This window comes from Gossypium raimondii, chromosome 7 (assembly GCF_025698545.1).
Source record: "Gossypium raimondii isolate GPD5lz chromosome 7, ASM2569854v1, whole genome shotgun sequence".
Classification (NCBI taxonomy): domain Eukaryota; kingdom Viridiplantae; phylum Streptophyta; class Magnoliopsida; order Malvales; family Malvaceae; genus Gossypium; species Gossypium raimondii.
In genome coordinates, this window is record NC_068571.1 from 48,445,768 (window position 1) to 48,464,795 (window position 19,028).

Genomic DNA, 19,028 nt, shown 5'->3' on the forward strand with positions numbered 1-19,028 from the left:
TAATCGAATTAATTCGGTCGGAGGTCGGTTAATAAAGTTCAAAATCGGATAATTAATAGAATTAACCGAATTAATCAAAAATTTATATTTTTATATACATTTTACATATATTAAATTCGGTTGATTTGGTTAATTTTTTCTATGTTTTATTCTTGTTTTAACCAAAAAATATATATAAATTTCAGTTAATTCAGCTAACCGACCGAATTAAACAGAAAAATTAGGTTCGGTTAATTTTTTTAAAAAAATTTCGATTCAGTTAATGGTTAAAAATTTAAAAAGATTAATTAATTCAATTATTGATAATTCAAATCGATTAACCGATTGAAAACCTAATGTTATGTACAAATCCGAGCCAAACTTGAATCCCAAGCCAAGGCGAAGTAACTAACCGCCTCCTTCCCTTCCCTCCTTATAAATACATACTTCCTTGCATCAAAATAATTAAGCAGATTCAAGCTTAAAGTTTCTCTTTTCTTCCTTCAAATACAATTTCACATGGCTGGTCTTCAGTATAATTTTTTCCCCACAGATTTCTTCTACCCTCGTCCGCCACAGCCTGCACCTGTCCTCGACTCTACTCCTCCCTCCACGGTGCCGATCCAAAAGAGAGTGGTTGTTGTTGATGGTGATAATGACGGTAAGCAGCGGCAGCCTGGAACTCCGGTTGTTCACCGCCGCAACAACAAGACTAGCGTTTCAATGAGGAGGAGGCAAGGCGAAAAGGTCGGTAGTACTAGTATTTACGTTCAAAATCCAGGCGATCAGCGAGTTAAGTTGCCGGAAAACTCGTTTTCTTCCTTGATTTTGGTTCCTGAACAAGACGATTCCGATTCTAATTGAATGATCGGAAGTTGAATTTACTCTTTTAGGATATGTAACTAGATATAATTAAATCGCGATTGTGTTTCGCGTTAGTTATTGGATGCCATGCTTTTAACGTTGCGGGAGCGTAACCTCAAAGAATTATATAATAATATTCCGTTTTTAGCTTATAGAAATTCTTATCAGTACAATTATTGCCTTTGATTTTTTCAGAGGTTTGTTGAAGATGGAAGCAGAATTTCTACTTGAAAACAATTAAACAAAATTAAACAGAGTATGTATACTAATTGAATTTGTATCATTGAATTTACTGGGAGAATTTTTAAAATTTAAAATTAAACAAAATTTTATTATAAAATTATTTAATTTTTTTAATTAAATAAAGGATAAGAGTCAAACTTGGCAACATAATATATCAATGATGGAAAAAAAATAGAGTAGAGATATTATTGCTATTGGTTTTATATTATTTTGTAATTTTTATGTGATTAATATTTTAATAATTTAAATTTTTTAAATAATTTTATTATAAATTTTGATTATATATATATATATATATATGTTCTTTTTAACACAATACCTAAAACTACTCATAGTCTCTCTCCAACTCATATATAGGAGGATAATGCGTTTCAGTGCACTCGAACCCACGTCCTCCTACATTGGCAATAGTGCCCATATCAATCAACATAATTAACTTTTAAATTCATCATGATATTGTGCTCGTCATACGTGTAAAATTTTTAATCGATTCAAGGTCTCTATCATGTCTATGTAAAAATTTGTCCATATTAATATATATTTTTATATAAAACAAATAGTTAGAAAATTTCAATTTACGCCAAATTGACATGCATGATGTATATGAGTGGAGCATTATATATGGAGGTTGGTATAAAATGATGTAAAATCACTTTAGTTTTACACTAGTATAAGTAGATCTTCTCCAAAAACATATATATATATATATATATATATATATATTGTGTGTGTTGGACTAATAATATTGAATGAGTAAATAATTTCTAAATACATATAATGAGTAATTAGTTTTTGATAATACAAAATTATATATACTTTTAATGAAATTATTTAATACATTGCTAGTGGAATTTTTAGATTCCATGAGCAAGGAGTTGACAAATGTCTTATAGAACTATAGTAAATATTAAAAAAAGAATCTTAATTTGTTAAGATTGTTTGTAGAATAAAAAATATACTATTGATGTACTAAATTCTTATCCCAATAAATCAATACATCAAGTCAATGATTATAAAAACATGGTTACACAAAACAAGTAAACAATTTTTTTTGTAATAATTAAATGAGTAAATTTTAAATCAATAAACAAAATCTTAAATTATTGTGAATATGAATTTCCAGACTTAAAAAAGAGAATCACATAATGTAAAGAGGTGATGAGGGACCAAGGTTATGGAATCTTACCTCTTGAGGTAGCAAAATGAAATTCAATTTTCCCTATAGCCATCACAAATACTAGAGCTTCATTCAATATACCCTATGCCCCATGTTTCTATCTCTTGATTTTTATTAGTGGTGACATTGAGTCATCACTATTTCTATACACAAATTTATCTCTTTTATTATCGCCACAAATATAATAATTGTTTATTGAATTACTTTAAACGAAGATACAATAAATATTTCAATTTTTTATCATTGCATAACATATTTGATTTCAAAACTCAAAACCAAATAAATACAAAACAAAACGAAGTCAAATTGATTTGAATATAACATTGTCAAAAATTTCTTGTAAAGCAACAAGAGGCAAAGGTTTGAGGGAGATAGCAGAAGAGAGTTTAGGGTGCGAGAGGATGTAACCGCAAATAGCGTTTCAAGTCTTAGAAACGGAGAACATCTTCATTCATTAAACTCATGGTAGATACTATATTAAGGCTTAATTTAACAATGCTTCTCAAAAGTACTTTTGGAGAGAAGTTAGAATTTTAACTTATCAAAAAAGTGCTTTTTGGGTCACTTTTTTACTTGAGAGAATCACATTTTCTCTAAAAAATAACTTATTTAGGAATGTTTTTGTCTAAAAAGTGCTTTTTGTCCAAAAAAAAACTTCTTTGAAGTAATACTAAACACATCCTAAGAGAGCTTGTAGCTTAATAAACAAAAACATATTGCGATTGTTAATGGTAAAATATGACATTAAAAAAAAACATGAACATATTGTAATTATTAACAATCTCATTATAGGGTCTAATCATATTTGTTCTTTTTGACACAATGTTTAGAACTACATATAGTCCCTCCCCAACCCATAAATAAGAGGATAATGTTCTTCAACACACTCAAACTCACGTCCTCCTGTATTGACAACAATATTCATACCAATCGAACTAATACTTAATCGACATATTTTAACTATTTTATTCATGATTATTATTTATTACTTATCTAATGGTTCATAAGTCTATAAAAAATTAAATTATTGGATACATATAAATTGATGCATACAATAATTAATGTATTGCACGGATAAATTATCTTAAATAAGGTTTTCATAGTTTTAGCATTTTCCTCATATGATTTGTCATTTTCCTATTTGAAAGGGATAAGAATAACGTGGAATAATTCTTTCTCATTGTTAATCTAGTTAAAATACTTGCAAATCACACGCATTTATATCTAGAAGATAAATGAGTGTTATTTGCAACATAAACCCTTTCGCTTTTATTAGTTTTATAATTATTCTTAAGTTAGAGATAATTAATAATATTATCTATATTAGTACTTTTAGAATATTGTAACACATTTTTAGATAAATATATTTTAATTGATACATACAAAAAATCCATACATTACATGAATAAGAAATTAGTTCAAATATAATATATACCATTAATAATTTCCTTCTACCTATTTAAGATATTTCCATACAATCTACCTAATATATTTTTGTAAATTCTCATAATTTTTGTGTTATTTCCTACGACTTATCTAATATAGTTTTGTAAAATCTCGTAAAATTTAATGTTGTTGCACAACATATATTTTTTATACTGATGTCGAGTGAGAGATGTAGGTCACGCGATTTAAATCAGATTAAACAATTGTCCGATAAAGATATTAACTATAACTCCATATAAGTCAAGACTATTACATAATATATTATCTCGTATCGTATTATAATACATTGTGTAATTCTAATTATAATGTATATTATTCAATTAAACAATTTCTTACCACTCATGTAATATTTTTTTAGGGTTTGAATTTGACAATTTTTCTCATATTGGGTTTGAATTTTTTTCTAAGTTGGGCCCTAAACTTGATAATTATTCCCATATTGGGGCTCAAACCCTTTTTTTTGTCAAAGTTAGTCCATAAAACCCTAAAGTTCAAGCTCTAAAGGGGAACAATTGCCAAATGTAAGAGTAACTTAGACAAAAAAAATTTAAGTCATAATATGAGAACAATTGTCTAATCCAAGTTCTAATGTAAAAAAAAGTTGCTAAGTTCAGACAAATAGTGATTTAATATTATTTTTTATAATAAAAAAATCCTATTACTTTTGGATTTTAAATGAGGACTACTAAAAGCCTAATGGACAATGCTTAAATATATAAAAGTTAAGAGGGAAAATTATATAGAGGTGTTTTGGTCCATTCGGCTCGGACTCATACATGATATTAACATATATTATGCTTTTTCAAGCTTAACCGAATCAAAATGTGGACCTAACTTTTTTTTAAAAATCCGTCCACATTTATAAATGGTTATCCCAAACCTATTTTATGCATGCTTATATTATTTTTTAAAAATTTTAAAAATATATATTTATATTATTTTAATTTAATATTTAATAAATTTATATATTCTTATTTATTAAATTTTTATATATAATATGCCGTCTATAATTTTTTTGTATATATTTAAATTTTATATACTATAAATTATATAATATATAAAAATAACATAATATAATATAAAACATTACTAACTAAAAATAGCTTAGGTTAGGCGAAACTTAAACATTGAATGTTGAGACCCGAGAACATCCTATGCCTTAATTTTTTTTACTAAACTAAGTTTTGAACATAATATTTTTCTCAAAAAATTTGTACATCCTTTCCCGCTTGGGCAGTTAGCTGGGCAATAAACAGTTGTGGTCATAAACAATGGTTTATCAGTTCAATCATTTTCCCTCTCAATTTCTTTTCTAGTATTTTACCATTTTTTTCTTTCAAATTCCTTTTTTATCCCATAAATTTTACAATAAAATTTTCCCCTAATAATTCTTATGAAAGATTCATTTTTTCATTCAACAAACAAATATAAGAAGAGAACCGATGGTAATAATCATCATTTCCCTCGCAAAAAACCAAAAACCCTGAAAAAATCAGCATCAGTTGAAGTTAAGAGCTTCGATGTCCCTTTGTTTTCTTCCAAAACCGGTTCTCCTATCGAATCCCTCCGCCTAGAACCTGACCGGCCTTACACTATTGGTCGAGCCAATGGTTCCTGCAACTTCACGTTCGGCAGTCGGTTCGTAAGTAAGCAACATTGCCAGATTTTATATGACAGTGTTGACCGTAAAATATTTATTCTCGATGGAACAATTTTTTCGAATGATTTTAGTTTCATTGTTAATGAATTTCGGAGAAGATTTTTGTTGTATGATGATGAATTGGAAGAGAAAGATAAAGAAGGGGAAGAAGTTTTAGGGTTTTCTAGGGTTAGGGTTTCTTTGAATGGGGTTTATGTGAATAAGGTTAAGGTTAAACGGGGTATGGTTAGAGAATTGTTTGCTGGTGACGAGGTTTTGCTTGTTTGTGGGAATGGAAGTGAGTGTAGTTTACGGGTTCGAGTTGGTTTTGTTATTCAAGGGATTGTTTTTAAAGAGGAAATACTTTCCAAGTTGGATGAGGTTACTGGTGGGACGCCACGGTCACTTGGGGCAATGGTTTCATCAAGACATTCCCAAGGAACAATGTCAAGTGGAAAGAGGAACAAAAGGGTTTTTGCCCTCCCAGCGAAGGAGATGAATAGAGGTTGGAATTTCTCTGGATCAAAATCTAGTGATGCTATAGGGAGAGCCAAGTTTATTTTAAGTCAGTGCCGGAGTATATTGCACAGTGATGACCCCATCTCTTGCATTAGGAAATGTGACATTTTAGCTTCTGGACAGAACATATTTCTAGGGTTGACATTAAGTGATAGGATGAAATGTGCAATAGGCAGTGAAGAAGAGGTTAGTAGCCTCTTTCCACTTTTCAGGCAGGAACCACAATCTTCTAATAAAAATGACAAACCTCTGCAGTCTAATTCATTTAGAAAAGTGGCAACTTCAGAGTTAGACCAGGATTTATTTGGTGATCCTTTACCTAGTGACCTTCCATGTAGTAAGGGGCCTGTTGAATGCAGTGGTGAGGACGTTGCTGCCAATAACAGGTGCGGGATGTCATTAATAAATGTTCCCGAGAAGGAAAATGATCCTGACGTTGATCGTGTTGGGACAAGCAAGATTTCATTAAACTATTGTTCAGCACCTGGGAAGATGTTTTACCTCAATCGCCTTGCTTATTCAGATAGTGGCTCATCAAATCACCATTCTGTTGTTTCCTTGCGAGAACTTCTATATCCTGTTGAAAGCATTTCAAAGATATTTATTGCTACATTTACAAGTGACATTTCATGGTAAAGTTTTTCTTTTTGTTTTGCTCTCCTTATATATTAGTCTCCACCGGCAAAAGGTCTCAGAATATCCTGTTTAGAGTCAGTTAGAGTTGCTATAACTACCCAAGTTTCTGTAGAAAGTTTACATGATTGGTTTTATACCTTTACATATTTCTACACCAAAAAGAATGGTTAATTTTGTTTTGTGATACCATTGTGATAAATTGAGTTACCTGTCTTTCCCCTCAATATATTGAAATTCTACATACTCTTCATGATAATTTCTGTATCCATACCTAATAGTCTTTTTTGGTAGGTTTTTGTTGCACTGTGAAATTCCTTGCCATCTGCCTGTAACAGTTGCTCGTCATAATGCTGAGAGATGTTGGAGCTCAAGCCCTGATGCCAGAACCTCCATACCCTTCCCTGAATTTCCAAACTTGGTTGCAGTGTAAGTATTTTACTTGAGCATATTAAAAGTTATATCAGCTGATACTGGCATTTTTCCCTAATTCTAATCCAACATTGTATTAGGTTTCCCCCTTTCCCTGAGGTTATCGCTTTTGGTAATGATCTCAAGAAACGGGGAATTGCTTGCCATCACCCAAAATTGCTTGTAGTGCAAAGAGAAGATAGTATCCGTGTTGTCATTACTTCTGCTAATTTAGTTGCGAAACAGGTTATTACTTTTTTTTATGTCAATTTGTTCAGTGATTTGATTTTTAACCACTCCCTTCATCCTAATAAACTTGTCACATTTGACTTTTGGTGGTAACAAATTTTCAACTTTGACTTATTTAAAATTTATTATTGATATACATTTTAAAAATCTCAACGAAATAGTTTTAGATATATTTTATAAAATTTAATTAATTAAAATATTTAAAATAATTGAAGTTAAAGTTAAAAAAAGTGATCCATAAAAGTCAACTGTGACATTGTAATTGGGACAGAGGGAGTATGTTTTATTGTTCTTTCTATATATTAAATAAAACATAGCTGATTCATGCAGATGTAAGATTTGTTTTCACGATTTAGTTACCTCAATATTTTCTTAATCAGAGTTCTGTATTCTGATGTTTAAACAGTGGTGGACTATATGATTTAGTCTACCTCCTTTTGCAACTAAATTAGTAGAAGTAATGACAACATGTATACTATCTTCCCTTCGCTTGTCCTGTGAAGAGAAAAAAAGTATCGGTGCTGTCATTACTAATGCTAATTTAGTGGCAAAACAGGTAATTACATTTTTTTTGACAATGTCTAGTGATTTGATTTTTAACTATGTTTTTGCTGTATGTTAAATAAGACATGGCAGATGCGTGCAGATGTAAGTTCTGTTTTCATAATTTAGTTACCTCAATGTTTTTGTTTATCGGAGTTCTATCACGATGTTTTAAACAGTAGTAGACTATAATTTTTGGTTTATCTCCTTTTATACTGATGGAGTTCTCTATGTCCCTATCTCTTTTTCTCAAGAATGCATGTCTTATGCATATGTGTTCCTCTTCACCATAATAATCGAAGCCAAATTTTGGACAAATCACCTTATTCCTGAAGTTTGCTGATGCAGTAGGGATTTTTATTCTGTAAAAAGTAGACTTCCTCAATTTTTTGGGGTGGGATGTCAATTGGTGGGTTAAATTTGCCTGGATACTTGAGTATATTTGCTTGGAAAGATGTTATGTTGATTTCTCTATGAAAATGCTGGCTATTTATTTATTTTACTCAGAAAAGTGCTAGCTGTTCAATTTTTTGCAGTTATTTGTTGTTTAGTTTTTCGATTATGCTCATATTGTTCTTGCTTAGTTCTTATTATTTATTTATATTAGCACTTCTGGATACTGCAGTGGGAGAATGTAACCAACACTGTTTGGTGGCAAGATTTTCCGCGTAGAAGGGAACCTGATTATTTGTCTCTCTTTTCAATTTCTTATGGAGAAATGAATAATTCAAGATCTGACTTCGCTGCTCTGCTAGCTGGCTTTATGGCATCTCTTATTGTTGATGTACCTGGTCAGTCTCATTGGATTGTTGAGTTGACTAATTATGACTTTACCAATGCTATGGGATACCTGGTTGCTTCTGTACCTGGAATGCATTCAGACAGAGCATTGAAGGTATCGTAACCCACACATTTAACACTCTTCCATTCTTATTTTGTTCCGTGAAGTGGACTCTTGAATGCTAAGCTGGCTCACCTTTTTTAATATTGTTTTGACTATTTCCTTGTATAAAATATGAATTGGAATATATGGCATTCATAAAGTATTGCTTCAATCTTAAGATGGAGGTAGGTTTTTGGTGTTTGTGTGACGAGCTAGTCCTTGGTGTTTTACATGTATTTTATATTAGGTTCAATGATAGGAAGAAGCCTTGTTTTCTATCATTTCAGGCTAATCAGATAACACCCTCATCATTGGATGCGAAGTTCCTTGGTCTGGTTGAAGCGTCTGTGGTTGGTTTAAGCCACCTTTTTCGCACTACAGCAGACAGGAATGGTGCACAACTTAAGAAACTGGCGCTCTTTCTTGGCAAAACTTGTGAAAACACAAATGGGATGTTAAATGTTGTTTTGAGAAGAAACACAAACATCCCTGCGGATGAGAATGCTGTGAGTGTTCTTGTTCCTAACCCTGATAAAATATCTTCAGGAGGTAAATTTCTGATAACTTGATTTAGACTTTGGACCATTTAAAAGTTAGTGCATGAGATACACTTTACATAGTATGGATGTATCAGTAGTTCCGTGGTTTAGTTACTTTAAAAAGAACTGAAACTAGTGGCTGCTTCATAGTTGAGATCATCTTTATTTATCGGAAACCGTGTGGATATGGAGTTATGTTGCTAACATATTTATTGTTTACTGAGATTTGGTACTTTTATAGACTTCAAAGTTTCATCTTAGCTACCACCATCATGAACTTGTATAATTGTTGTAACTGTTTGGGGTTAACACAGCCATTTGTTGCTAATGCCCTTTTCCCCTCATTATGTTTCTTGTTGTGGCTGGCATAGATTGCATTCAACTTGGTTTTCTGCCGCGGAATGTCGCAAAATGGGTTTCTCCGTTATGGGATATTGGATTTTTTGAATTTCATGGATATGTATGTCGTGAAGAAGCCCTTACAGCTACATTTGGTGGGAACAACAAGAAAGTACAGTTGATACTGCATGTGTTACAGGCATGGTATTTTGGCTATTTATTTGAGATGCTATCATGTTATATAGCTTGTGGTATCACAGATGGTATCTGTTCTTATTTGTAATGAAGCTATTTAACATGTTTTGATTTGTGTAGGGGCCAAGTTTTTTAGATATGTCAAAAATGATGCAAGATCAAAATATTGCTGCATTATGCTCTCTCATTGCTTCAGTTCAGAGGTGTACAGGCCTTTGGCGACTTCAAGAGGTAATGAACTTAGTGGCTTCATTCCAAATTATAGTCATGTTTCTATGAATTTCATTTTGTGCGTTATTGTAATTCTAGACTGCTGGTGTTAATTATACGCCATTATTACTTATTATTGCAAATCTGCATTTCAAAATACAGTTTCATGCTGTATTTGTATGTTAAAACCACTAAATGATTACTAGCACTTTTATAGTTGCTTGTTTCTACAATATTCAAGCTAGCAAAATGATTGTTGAATCTTCATTTCTGGTCAGTGTCTGAAATAAAAAACTTCCCTGCATTTTGGTAGATATAGTCATACGGAATGAAATAATTAATCGTATGATGTATCTCTATGAGGTTATATTACTTGGAAACATTTGATAATTATCTTAAAATCTCTTTTTTTTTTTCTCCTTTTTTTTATAGGTTTTAGGTCAATACAATTGGCCTGAATCACAAGAGTCTGATTTCATTTATGGTAACTTTTCTTCCCTTCAAAATGTAGCAACCTACTTGTCTTATTATTAGTTTTGTCTGATATATCTTTTGTTTTCAAGGTGCATCCTCAATTGGTTCATCTGTCAGTGCACCATTTCTAGCTGCTTTTGCCGCATCTGTTGGAAAGAAGTCATCACAAATTTTTGATTCAGAGGAGTCTGATCCAGAGGTAACTTACATTGATTTGGTATTATGCATGAAATGTTGAACATCATGCTCTTAAATATGTATGTACACACAGTAATATGGTGTTACTTGACAGTGGGGCTGCTGGACTACTAGTCAAGAATTGAGAAATCCATCCATTAGAATTATTTTTCCCACTATTGAGCAGGTGAAAAATGCATGTTCTGGCATCTCTCCTTCAAGGCGAATTCTTTGCTTTTCAGAGGTAAGGTCTCTGTTACCGTGACCTCAGTGTGCAGCTTTTCTTGACAAGTGTTTAAATCCTGGGTTGACCAAAAGAACCATGATACATCTCCAACTTCATATGAAAAGCATTACTAGTGGTAGAACATATGTTTCTTCCTTCCTAGAGTGCAAAGGTCTACCAAAACTATGGATTAGAACTCAGTACTTAAATGATCTAAATCTAAATGGTTGGCAAAAGTCTGTTGACTTGGGACTATAAACTGATGGTCCAACAAATAGGGATATGTTAGTCTTCAAAAAGGTAATTTGTGTCAAGTTGTAACAACACACCTTGTCCCTATGTGTAACAGTTGTAATTTCCTGGATTTTTTTTTTCACACTTCTGTTAATCATACATTTCTTTGTTCAGAAAACATGGCAAAGATTGAGAAATGTGGGTATACTACATGATGCAATTCCTTCTCCCTCGAATAGAGTAGGGCATCCAATGCACGTAAAGGTAATTTATCTGCTTTTTGAATGATCAGAAAATTTCTTGAACAAACAATTCAAACATCTGGAGCCTGTTTATATTAGCATTGTTTCTTCACATTGCCAAATGCTTGCACAATTCAATATTTTTAGGGGAAAAGGTTAATGAATAAAATGCAAATTCCAAGCAGGTGGCACGGAGGCGCTTCTGGTCCAAGGCAAGCTCATCTTCATCTGGTTGGGTTTACTGTGGGTCTCATAATTTTAGTGCAGCTGCCTGGGGAAGACCTATTTCCAGTTCAGTTGGGATAAAAGCTAGTGGACTTGCTCAGACCAACTCCACTTCAAGGCTTCACGTCTGTAACTATGAACTTGGTATCATATTTGTATTTCCTCCAATGGAGACCAAGTGCATTGCTAACCAAAATAGAACGAAGTTGGATGATGTTGCCTTACCATTTATTGTGCCTGCACCAAAATACGGGCCAAAAGACAGACCAGCAACAGCACAGGCTATGAGGGAGGCATTAGCTGAACTTTCAGAACGAGAAGCAAAGAGCCTTGCAGAAGTAGAAATTACAGAAAATATGACGGAAGAGGTATCAGATGAAGACGACGAGGAAGTAAACGAAGCAACTAATTATGTCGTAGAGGAGAAAGAAGAAGATAAAACATATGCCGAGAAGCTCTGGAGCCAGGTTGACTCATCTCAGATTTCTTGATCCAGCCTCAGCATCCATTAACCTGTAACATACGAGATTTTTATGGCCAAGACATTATAGATCCCTTGTCTAATTCATTATGTATCATATATATACTGTAAAAGGAAAAAGAAAAAGACCACAGCCTAGTGCTTTTATTGTAGGAATATGAATTACATGGATCATGAGATCCATTTTGTAAGATTTTGATTGTTCATACCTGTTGTACGAATTGCTTTGATCTTCACTTTGAAATTATGCGTTGCCTAAACCCTTCTTATCTACATTTATTCAAATCCACATATGCCTTCAGTTCATTTCTTGACTTGACAGAGAACGTTTACAATGGGCTCCTTGATATCTGCAACAGCTTGGCTTCACTCAAACAGGTGCACTCTTCTCTTACTATTTCAGGCGTTATCAATTATAATTCTCATTTGGGTGCTCAAATTATCATAAAAAATGCCAAATTTGGTGAACACAACAGTGCTCACTCATTGTTCGATATTATCCGTGGTGATAAGCCCTATTCTTTTCTTTGGAATACAATGATTTGGGCATATGCGAATGGTGGTTGCCACGTCGAAGCGTTGGAGTTATATCCTCTTATGCGTCCCAATAACTTGATACGGTGGAGATCTTGACTGACTGAGAGAATAGAGAAGAAGAGAGAAAAGAGAGATCGGAGAAGAGAAACACAGTAATTTCATTCCATAACGGAAGGCATAACCACCCCCATTTCCACATTGCTGTTTTAATGGCTGAGAAAGTCGTTGCAACAATTGAAATACAGTTAGCTGTTATCTCGACAGCTGGTCTAATAAAACGCCCGGTTTGACTTAAATGACTTAAAACGCACCCGTATCACTAATACAAAACGCCCCGTACCGACTCTCCCAAAATTCGCCGTATAACTAACAATTCTACCATTAAAACGCAACTAATAACAGAATTTCAAACTGGCCCTTGACAAAACTACACTTTTCGATTTGTTCTTAAAACATGCGCTTCAAAATCCTTGGTTCTTGAAGGGAAAGTTGCTCTTGAGGATGTTATAAGAACTGGGTTTGATTTGGATTTTCATGTGGAGGCTGCTTTAGTAACCATGTATGCAATGAGGGATATTCAATAAAATGCCAATGAGGGATCTTGTTAGCTGTGTTAAACTACAACAAGAAAACAATAAAGAAATAAGGAAAATTCTTCTTCTTGTTATGCATGCAGAAAGCCCATGCATTTATAGGTAAACGTACGTAACCGTTTGACTGTTTTAACAGACTAACTGTAACTAACTACTTTAACAGTAAGCGTTCTTTATAACAAACTGCTTTTAGTTACTACTTTAACATTCCCTCTGCTTGTTTGTCTTTTGAGTTACAAAGCTCTTTTGTCGTTAAGACTCTAAGAGCATGTCTGAAACTTGAAAACAGCTTCGGTGTGATTGGTTTTGTGAGGACATCTGCAATTTGTTGAGTTGAGGGAACAAAGTTAACTTGTAGGCAACCAGCAAGAATCTTCTCGCGAACAAAGTGATGGTCTATTTCAACATGCTTCATCTTGGTGTGATGTGTGGGATTCTCAGCGACAGAAACTGTTGATGAATTGTCGCACCAGATGATTGGCACCTTGGACATTGGCATTTTAACTTCATTCAGCAACTGTTGGATCCATAATAGTTCAGATACACAATTGGCCAAGCTGCGATATTCTGCCTCAGCAGATGACCGAGACACCACCGTCTGTTTCTTTGAACACCAGGCCACCGGATTTGGACCAAGATATATCACATACCCAGATGTAGACCGACGATCTTCAACAGATGAGGCCCAGTCAGCATCAGAGTAAGCTACCAGTTCTCGTGATCCTGCTATAAGACATAGTCCATGATCCATGGTGCTTGCTAAATATCGTAAGACACGTTTGAGTGTTTTCCAATGAGTTTCACTTGGAGCACTCATGTACTGACTAAGTTTGTTAGTACAAAATGATAAATCCGGTCGGGTAATGCACACATACTGTAGCATACCGACAACACTCCTATACAGATGCACATCAGAGAAAGGCGGGCTACCATCTAAGGCTACTAGCTTGGGAATGCTTACCATAGGCGTTGGTGTTGCTGCTGCTCCATGCATTCCAGTTTTCTCAAGAAGATCTATAACATATTTCTTCTGACTTAGTAACAATCCCTGGGGCGTGCGCTGAACTTTTATTCCCAAGAAGAAACTAAGTTCTCCTATGTCCTTAAGAGCAAACTTGCTATGAAGGCGTTGAATAACATCTTCTATATCCTTTTCATGACTGCCAGTGATCACAATGTCATCGACGTAGACCATAAGTAAGAGGTGCTTTCCTTCAGACACCCGTATGAACAAGGAAGAATCAGCTTTGGATCCAAGAAACCCAAGTTGCGTCACAAGATACTCCTTAAGAGTCTGAAACCAGGCACGGGGAGCTTGCCTCAGCCCATATAGAGCTTTGTTTAGCTTACAGACCAACCTTTGACCAGCAACACCAGAAACTTCAAAACCAGGGGGTTGTTCCATGTAGATTTCTTCAGTAAGCTCTCCATTAAGGAATGCATTGTTTATATCAACTTGCCGTAAAGACCACTTTTGCATAACCGCAAGTGAAAGAACAGTGCGAATGGTAGAAGATCGCACTACCGGACTATACGTATTATGGAAATCAAACCCTGCATGTTGAGAAAACCCCTTTTGCGACTAACCAAGCCTTGTGTCTGTCAATGGATCCATCAGACTTCCTTTTGACTTTAAATAACCATTTGCACCCTACTGCTTGTCGATTTTCTGGAAGAGAACACAGAGTCCATGTATTATTGCTAGTCAAAGCTTGCAATTCATTGTAAACTGCTTTCTGCCAACACTCATATGTCATTGCTGTATGAATATCAGGAGGATCATTGGGTGAAGAATCCGTCATGCTAAGGTATACCTTTGGCCTGAAAATCCTAGCTTTGCTTCGGGTTACCATTTTATGAGTATTAGTAGATAACTGTGGAAGTGGGTGCACTGATTGTTGAGGTAACGATGGCATAGTTGCAGGTTGTAAAGAAGGGATTTGTTGTTGGGAAGTTGACATAGGTGATGTGGACGCATGTGGACTATGCAAGATATTATGGATAGAAACATGTGGGGTGGGTATTGATTGTGACAGGACAGGTGTAGTAGAAGTAGATGTGGTAATAGGTGGAGGTGTAGGCAGTGTACTTGGACATGGTGCATGGGGAGTAGGTAGAACTAAGAGCTTAGTACTGACGTGTGGAGTAGGTGTAGTAGTTGCTGAGAAAGAACTATTATATGGAAAAACATTTTCATTAAAGGTGACATGACGGGTGACATAGACTTTGCCATTGGAATCTCTACATTTGTAACCTTTATGGTAAGGGGAGTAACCAAGAAAAACACATGGTGTTGATCGAAACTGTAGTTTTGACTTGGTAAACGGCCTAAGGTTGGGAAAGCATAAACAACCAAAGATTTTAAGGTAGGAGTAGTCAGGCTTTGTTTGAAATAACTTTTCATATGGTGAGGTATCATTTAATGGATGAGAGGGTAACCTGTTGATCAAGAGCACAGCAGTGCAGAAAGCTTCATTCCAAAATAGCAAGGGCATTGAAGCATGAGCTAACATGGAAAGCCCTGACTCAACAATCTGTCGATGTTTGCGCTCAACAAGGCCATTCTGAGCTGACGTGTAAGGACAAGTAAGACGATGCACGATACCTTGTTGGTTTAAATAACTCTTCAATGCCTGAAACTCCCCTGCCCCATCTGTTTGTAAAGACTGAAGCTTTGCACCAAGTGTTCTTTCAACTTGGCGATGAAACTGAGGGAACACTGTGAAGACATCAGATTTGTTCTTCAAAAAATACAGCCAAGTATACCAAGAATAGGCATAAGTAAAAGCAACATAATACCGAAATCCATTAGAGGCAATTGGAGCTGGTCCCCAAACATCAGCCACAACAAGCTGTAGAGCCGACGTATATGTAGTAGATGATTTTGAAAAAGGAAGTTTACATTCCTTACCAAGATGACAAGCAGTACAATCGACAAATTTGTTGCTATCAGAAAACTGAACATTACATTGTATAAGTGCTTTAGTAAGCTTTGCACGACAGGGATGTCCTAGTCGATAGTGCCAAACACTAAGCGGAAGTTTAACACTAGACGTAAAACAGTGAGCAGACTTAGAAGACGCATGTGCCCCAGCAGATGAATTAACATGAAGTCTATACAGCCCTTGATGAACAGAGCCATGAAGCAAAACCTCCATTGTCTTCAAATCACGCACCTGGCACTGATTAGGGAAAAATTCAAACATGACCTGATTGTCTTTAGCAAACTTGGAGACAGATAAGAGATTCTTAGTAATGCCAGGAACAAGAAGCAATGAACGCATGTATAGAGGTCGAGATTGAGTGGATAAAGACAACTGTCCAGTAGACACAACAGGTAAAGCTGAACCATTTCCAACAAATACCTTACCTGGTCCTTTGAAGGGTTGACTATCACCAATGGAACTAACCGAATTTGTCAAATGATGTGTAGCACTTGAATCCGGGTACCAAGCATTATCAGCAACTGTTTCAGGTGTTGCTATGTATGCCTGTGATGAGGTTTGAGCAGGGACCTGCTGCGAAGAATTTCCAACAAATGGATTAGTCCAAACAGATGATGGATGAGTGGGAAGACACCAACCTGGTGGACTCCATTGAGGCTGAGGAGGAGAAAACCAAGGTGAAGTAGTACCAGACCCAACCATACAGACATTTGCTTGTGGGGGGGGCCTATAGTTATTACTTTTATAAGATGAATCAAATCTATGATAGTAGCGATCAACTAAATGACCGGCCTTTCCACACAACTGACACTGGATTCTTGAATGAAACCGGCCACGCCCATGCCCCCTACTCGCAGATGATGAGTTATAGGCAGGAATCGAACCACTAGCCCCTGTAGAGTCAGACGACTGATGAGATACCATATTAGCAGAACTCGATATTTCAGTATTCACGAGCTGTTGTCGAGCTTCAGCATCAAGAAGCATGGATGTAACCTCTTGAACAGTGTAAGGAATTTGACTCGATGTAACAATTGTAATAATAGACTCATAGTCAGGCGAAAGACTATTTAGAATCGCAGTGATGTGCTCATGCTCACTGATAATCTCACCACAGCTTGCAAGATTATCACAACAACCTTTAATCTTGACCAAGAAGTCTTTCATGCTCAACTCACCCTTGCGCTGGGAATGCAAGGTCCGACGATAATACATCAACTTGGAGGTAGTTTTTGCCATACAGGTGACAAGTGCCTTCAAATCTTAGCACTTGTATCCATGCCAATCAAATGAGGCGAAACAGATGAGCTTATGGAAGATAACAGCCATGATGCAAGTGCACTATCCTGCTGCTCAAAGTGAACAAAATCTGGATTCTCACAACAACCACCATTTTCATCAGCAAGAAACTGAATGGGAGGATCTTGTTCATCCAAGAAACGCTGAAGCTTATGCGTTTTGACAGCCAAAAGCACCTGTTGTTTCCAAAGCAAGTAGTTACTGTCATCAAGCAGAATGCTGATCTTCTTTGTAGAGAACAACCTACTGTCGATAATACCATCAGCAGCACTGCAAGCCATTTCGACAAATGCACAGCAGATTTTCAGGTAAAAATCATTGAAAAGGAGATCACCTCTGATACCATGTTAAACTACAACAAGAAAACAATAAAGAAATAAGGAAAATTCTTCTTCTTGTTATGCATGCAGAAAGCCCATGCATTTATAGGTAAACGTACGTAACCGTTTGACTGTTTTAACAGACTAACTGTAACTAACTACTTTAACAGTAAGCGTTCTTTATAACAAACTGATTTTAGTTACTACTCTAACAAGCTGGACTGCCATGATCACGGCCTATGAACAGGATGAACAGCCGGATAAGGCTCTTCTGTTGTTCCAACATATGCAACTTCACGGTGTTTTGTCAGATTCAGTGACAATTGTGAGTGTTGCCTCTGCTGTTGGTCAATTGGGGATTATCAAGAGAGCTAAAATAGTTCATTCTTATGCCATTTGTAATGGTTATTTAAAGTATCTCTTTGTTGGGAATGCAATTATTGCCATGTACGCAAAATGCGGCAATGTGAGCTTACCTCGACTGGTTTTTGATTTGATGGAGGAAAGAGATGTTATTTCATGGAATTCTATCATTTCAGGATACAGTCAAAATGGTCAAGCTAGTGAAGCCTTGTTTCTTTCTGAGGTGATGTTGGATTCTGAGGATTACACTAATCCAGTGACAAAGTTGATTCATGGTTTCTGCCTGTGCTTATTTAGGCTCTCAACATCTACGAAGGAAATTCCACGGTTTTGTTATAAAAGGATTAAAATCGATGCAAATCTCTGCAATGCCCTGATGGATATGTATGTTAAATGTGGAGATTTAGACACTGCTACCAGGTTATTTAATGATATTCCTCCTACAGAAAGGAATATCACTTCATGGAATGTGCTGATTTCTGGGTATGGCATGCATGGTTATGGGAAAGAAGCATTGAATCTCTTCTCACAAATGCAACAAACAGGCATTAAGGCAGACCATGTTACTTTTACCTCTCTGTTATCCGCCTGTGGTCATGCCGGTCTTATCAATGAAGGGAGGAAATGTTTTGCAGAAATGAAAAAGCACTCCGTAAGCCCCCGGGTGAAATACTATGCTTGCATGGTTGATATGCTAGGCAGAGCTGGATTACTCAACCAAGCTTTCGATATGGTTCAACAGATGCCGATACCAAAAAACGATGGTGTTTGGGGTGTTTTGCTTTTGGCTTGCAGAATTCATGGGGATACAGAATTGTAACACCCCTTACCCGAGACCGTTTCTGGAGTCGAGCACGAGGCATTACTTAGCTTATCTTACTAATTCGGAGCATAAAAACTAGGTTTGAAAATTTATTTCACTATTTACAGCAAATCTGTCCAATCGCGCAGCAGTTACTAAATTAATTATAACTTGAGCTACAGAACTCGAAATTTAATTCCGTAAATTTTCCCTGAAACTAGACTCATATATCTACTTACCA

General features: G+C 35.4%; 1 protein-coding gene and 1 pseudogene across 1 annotated transcript; both read left to right on the plus strand.

Annotated features, from left to right (window-relative positions):
• Positions 1 to 4,915: 4,915 nt before the first annotated feature.
• LOC105785597 (uncharacterized) lies at positions 4,916 to 12,188 on the plus strand. The gene is made up of 12 exons (XM_012611711.2): positions 4,916 to 6,499; positions 6,795 to 6,929; positions 7,013 to 7,157; positions 8,329 to 8,598; positions 8,874 to 9,135; positions 9,497 to 9,663; positions 9,780 to 9,890; positions 10,302 to 10,353; positions 10,433 to 10,542; positions 10,636 to 10,764; positions 11,155 to 11,244; positions 11,408 to 12,188. Exons 1-12 carry the CDS (start codon positions 5,103 to 5,105, stop codon positions 11,936 to 11,938), a joined length of 3,399 nt encoding a protein of 1,132 aa, XP_012467165.1. The 5' UTR covers positions 4,916 to 5,102; the 3' UTR covers positions 11,939 to 12,188.
• Positions 12,175 to 18,805, plus strand: LOC105803414 (pentatricopeptide repeat-containing protein At1g08070, chloroplastic-like; annotated as a pseudogene).
• Positions 18,806 to 19,028: the final 223 nt, after the last annotated feature.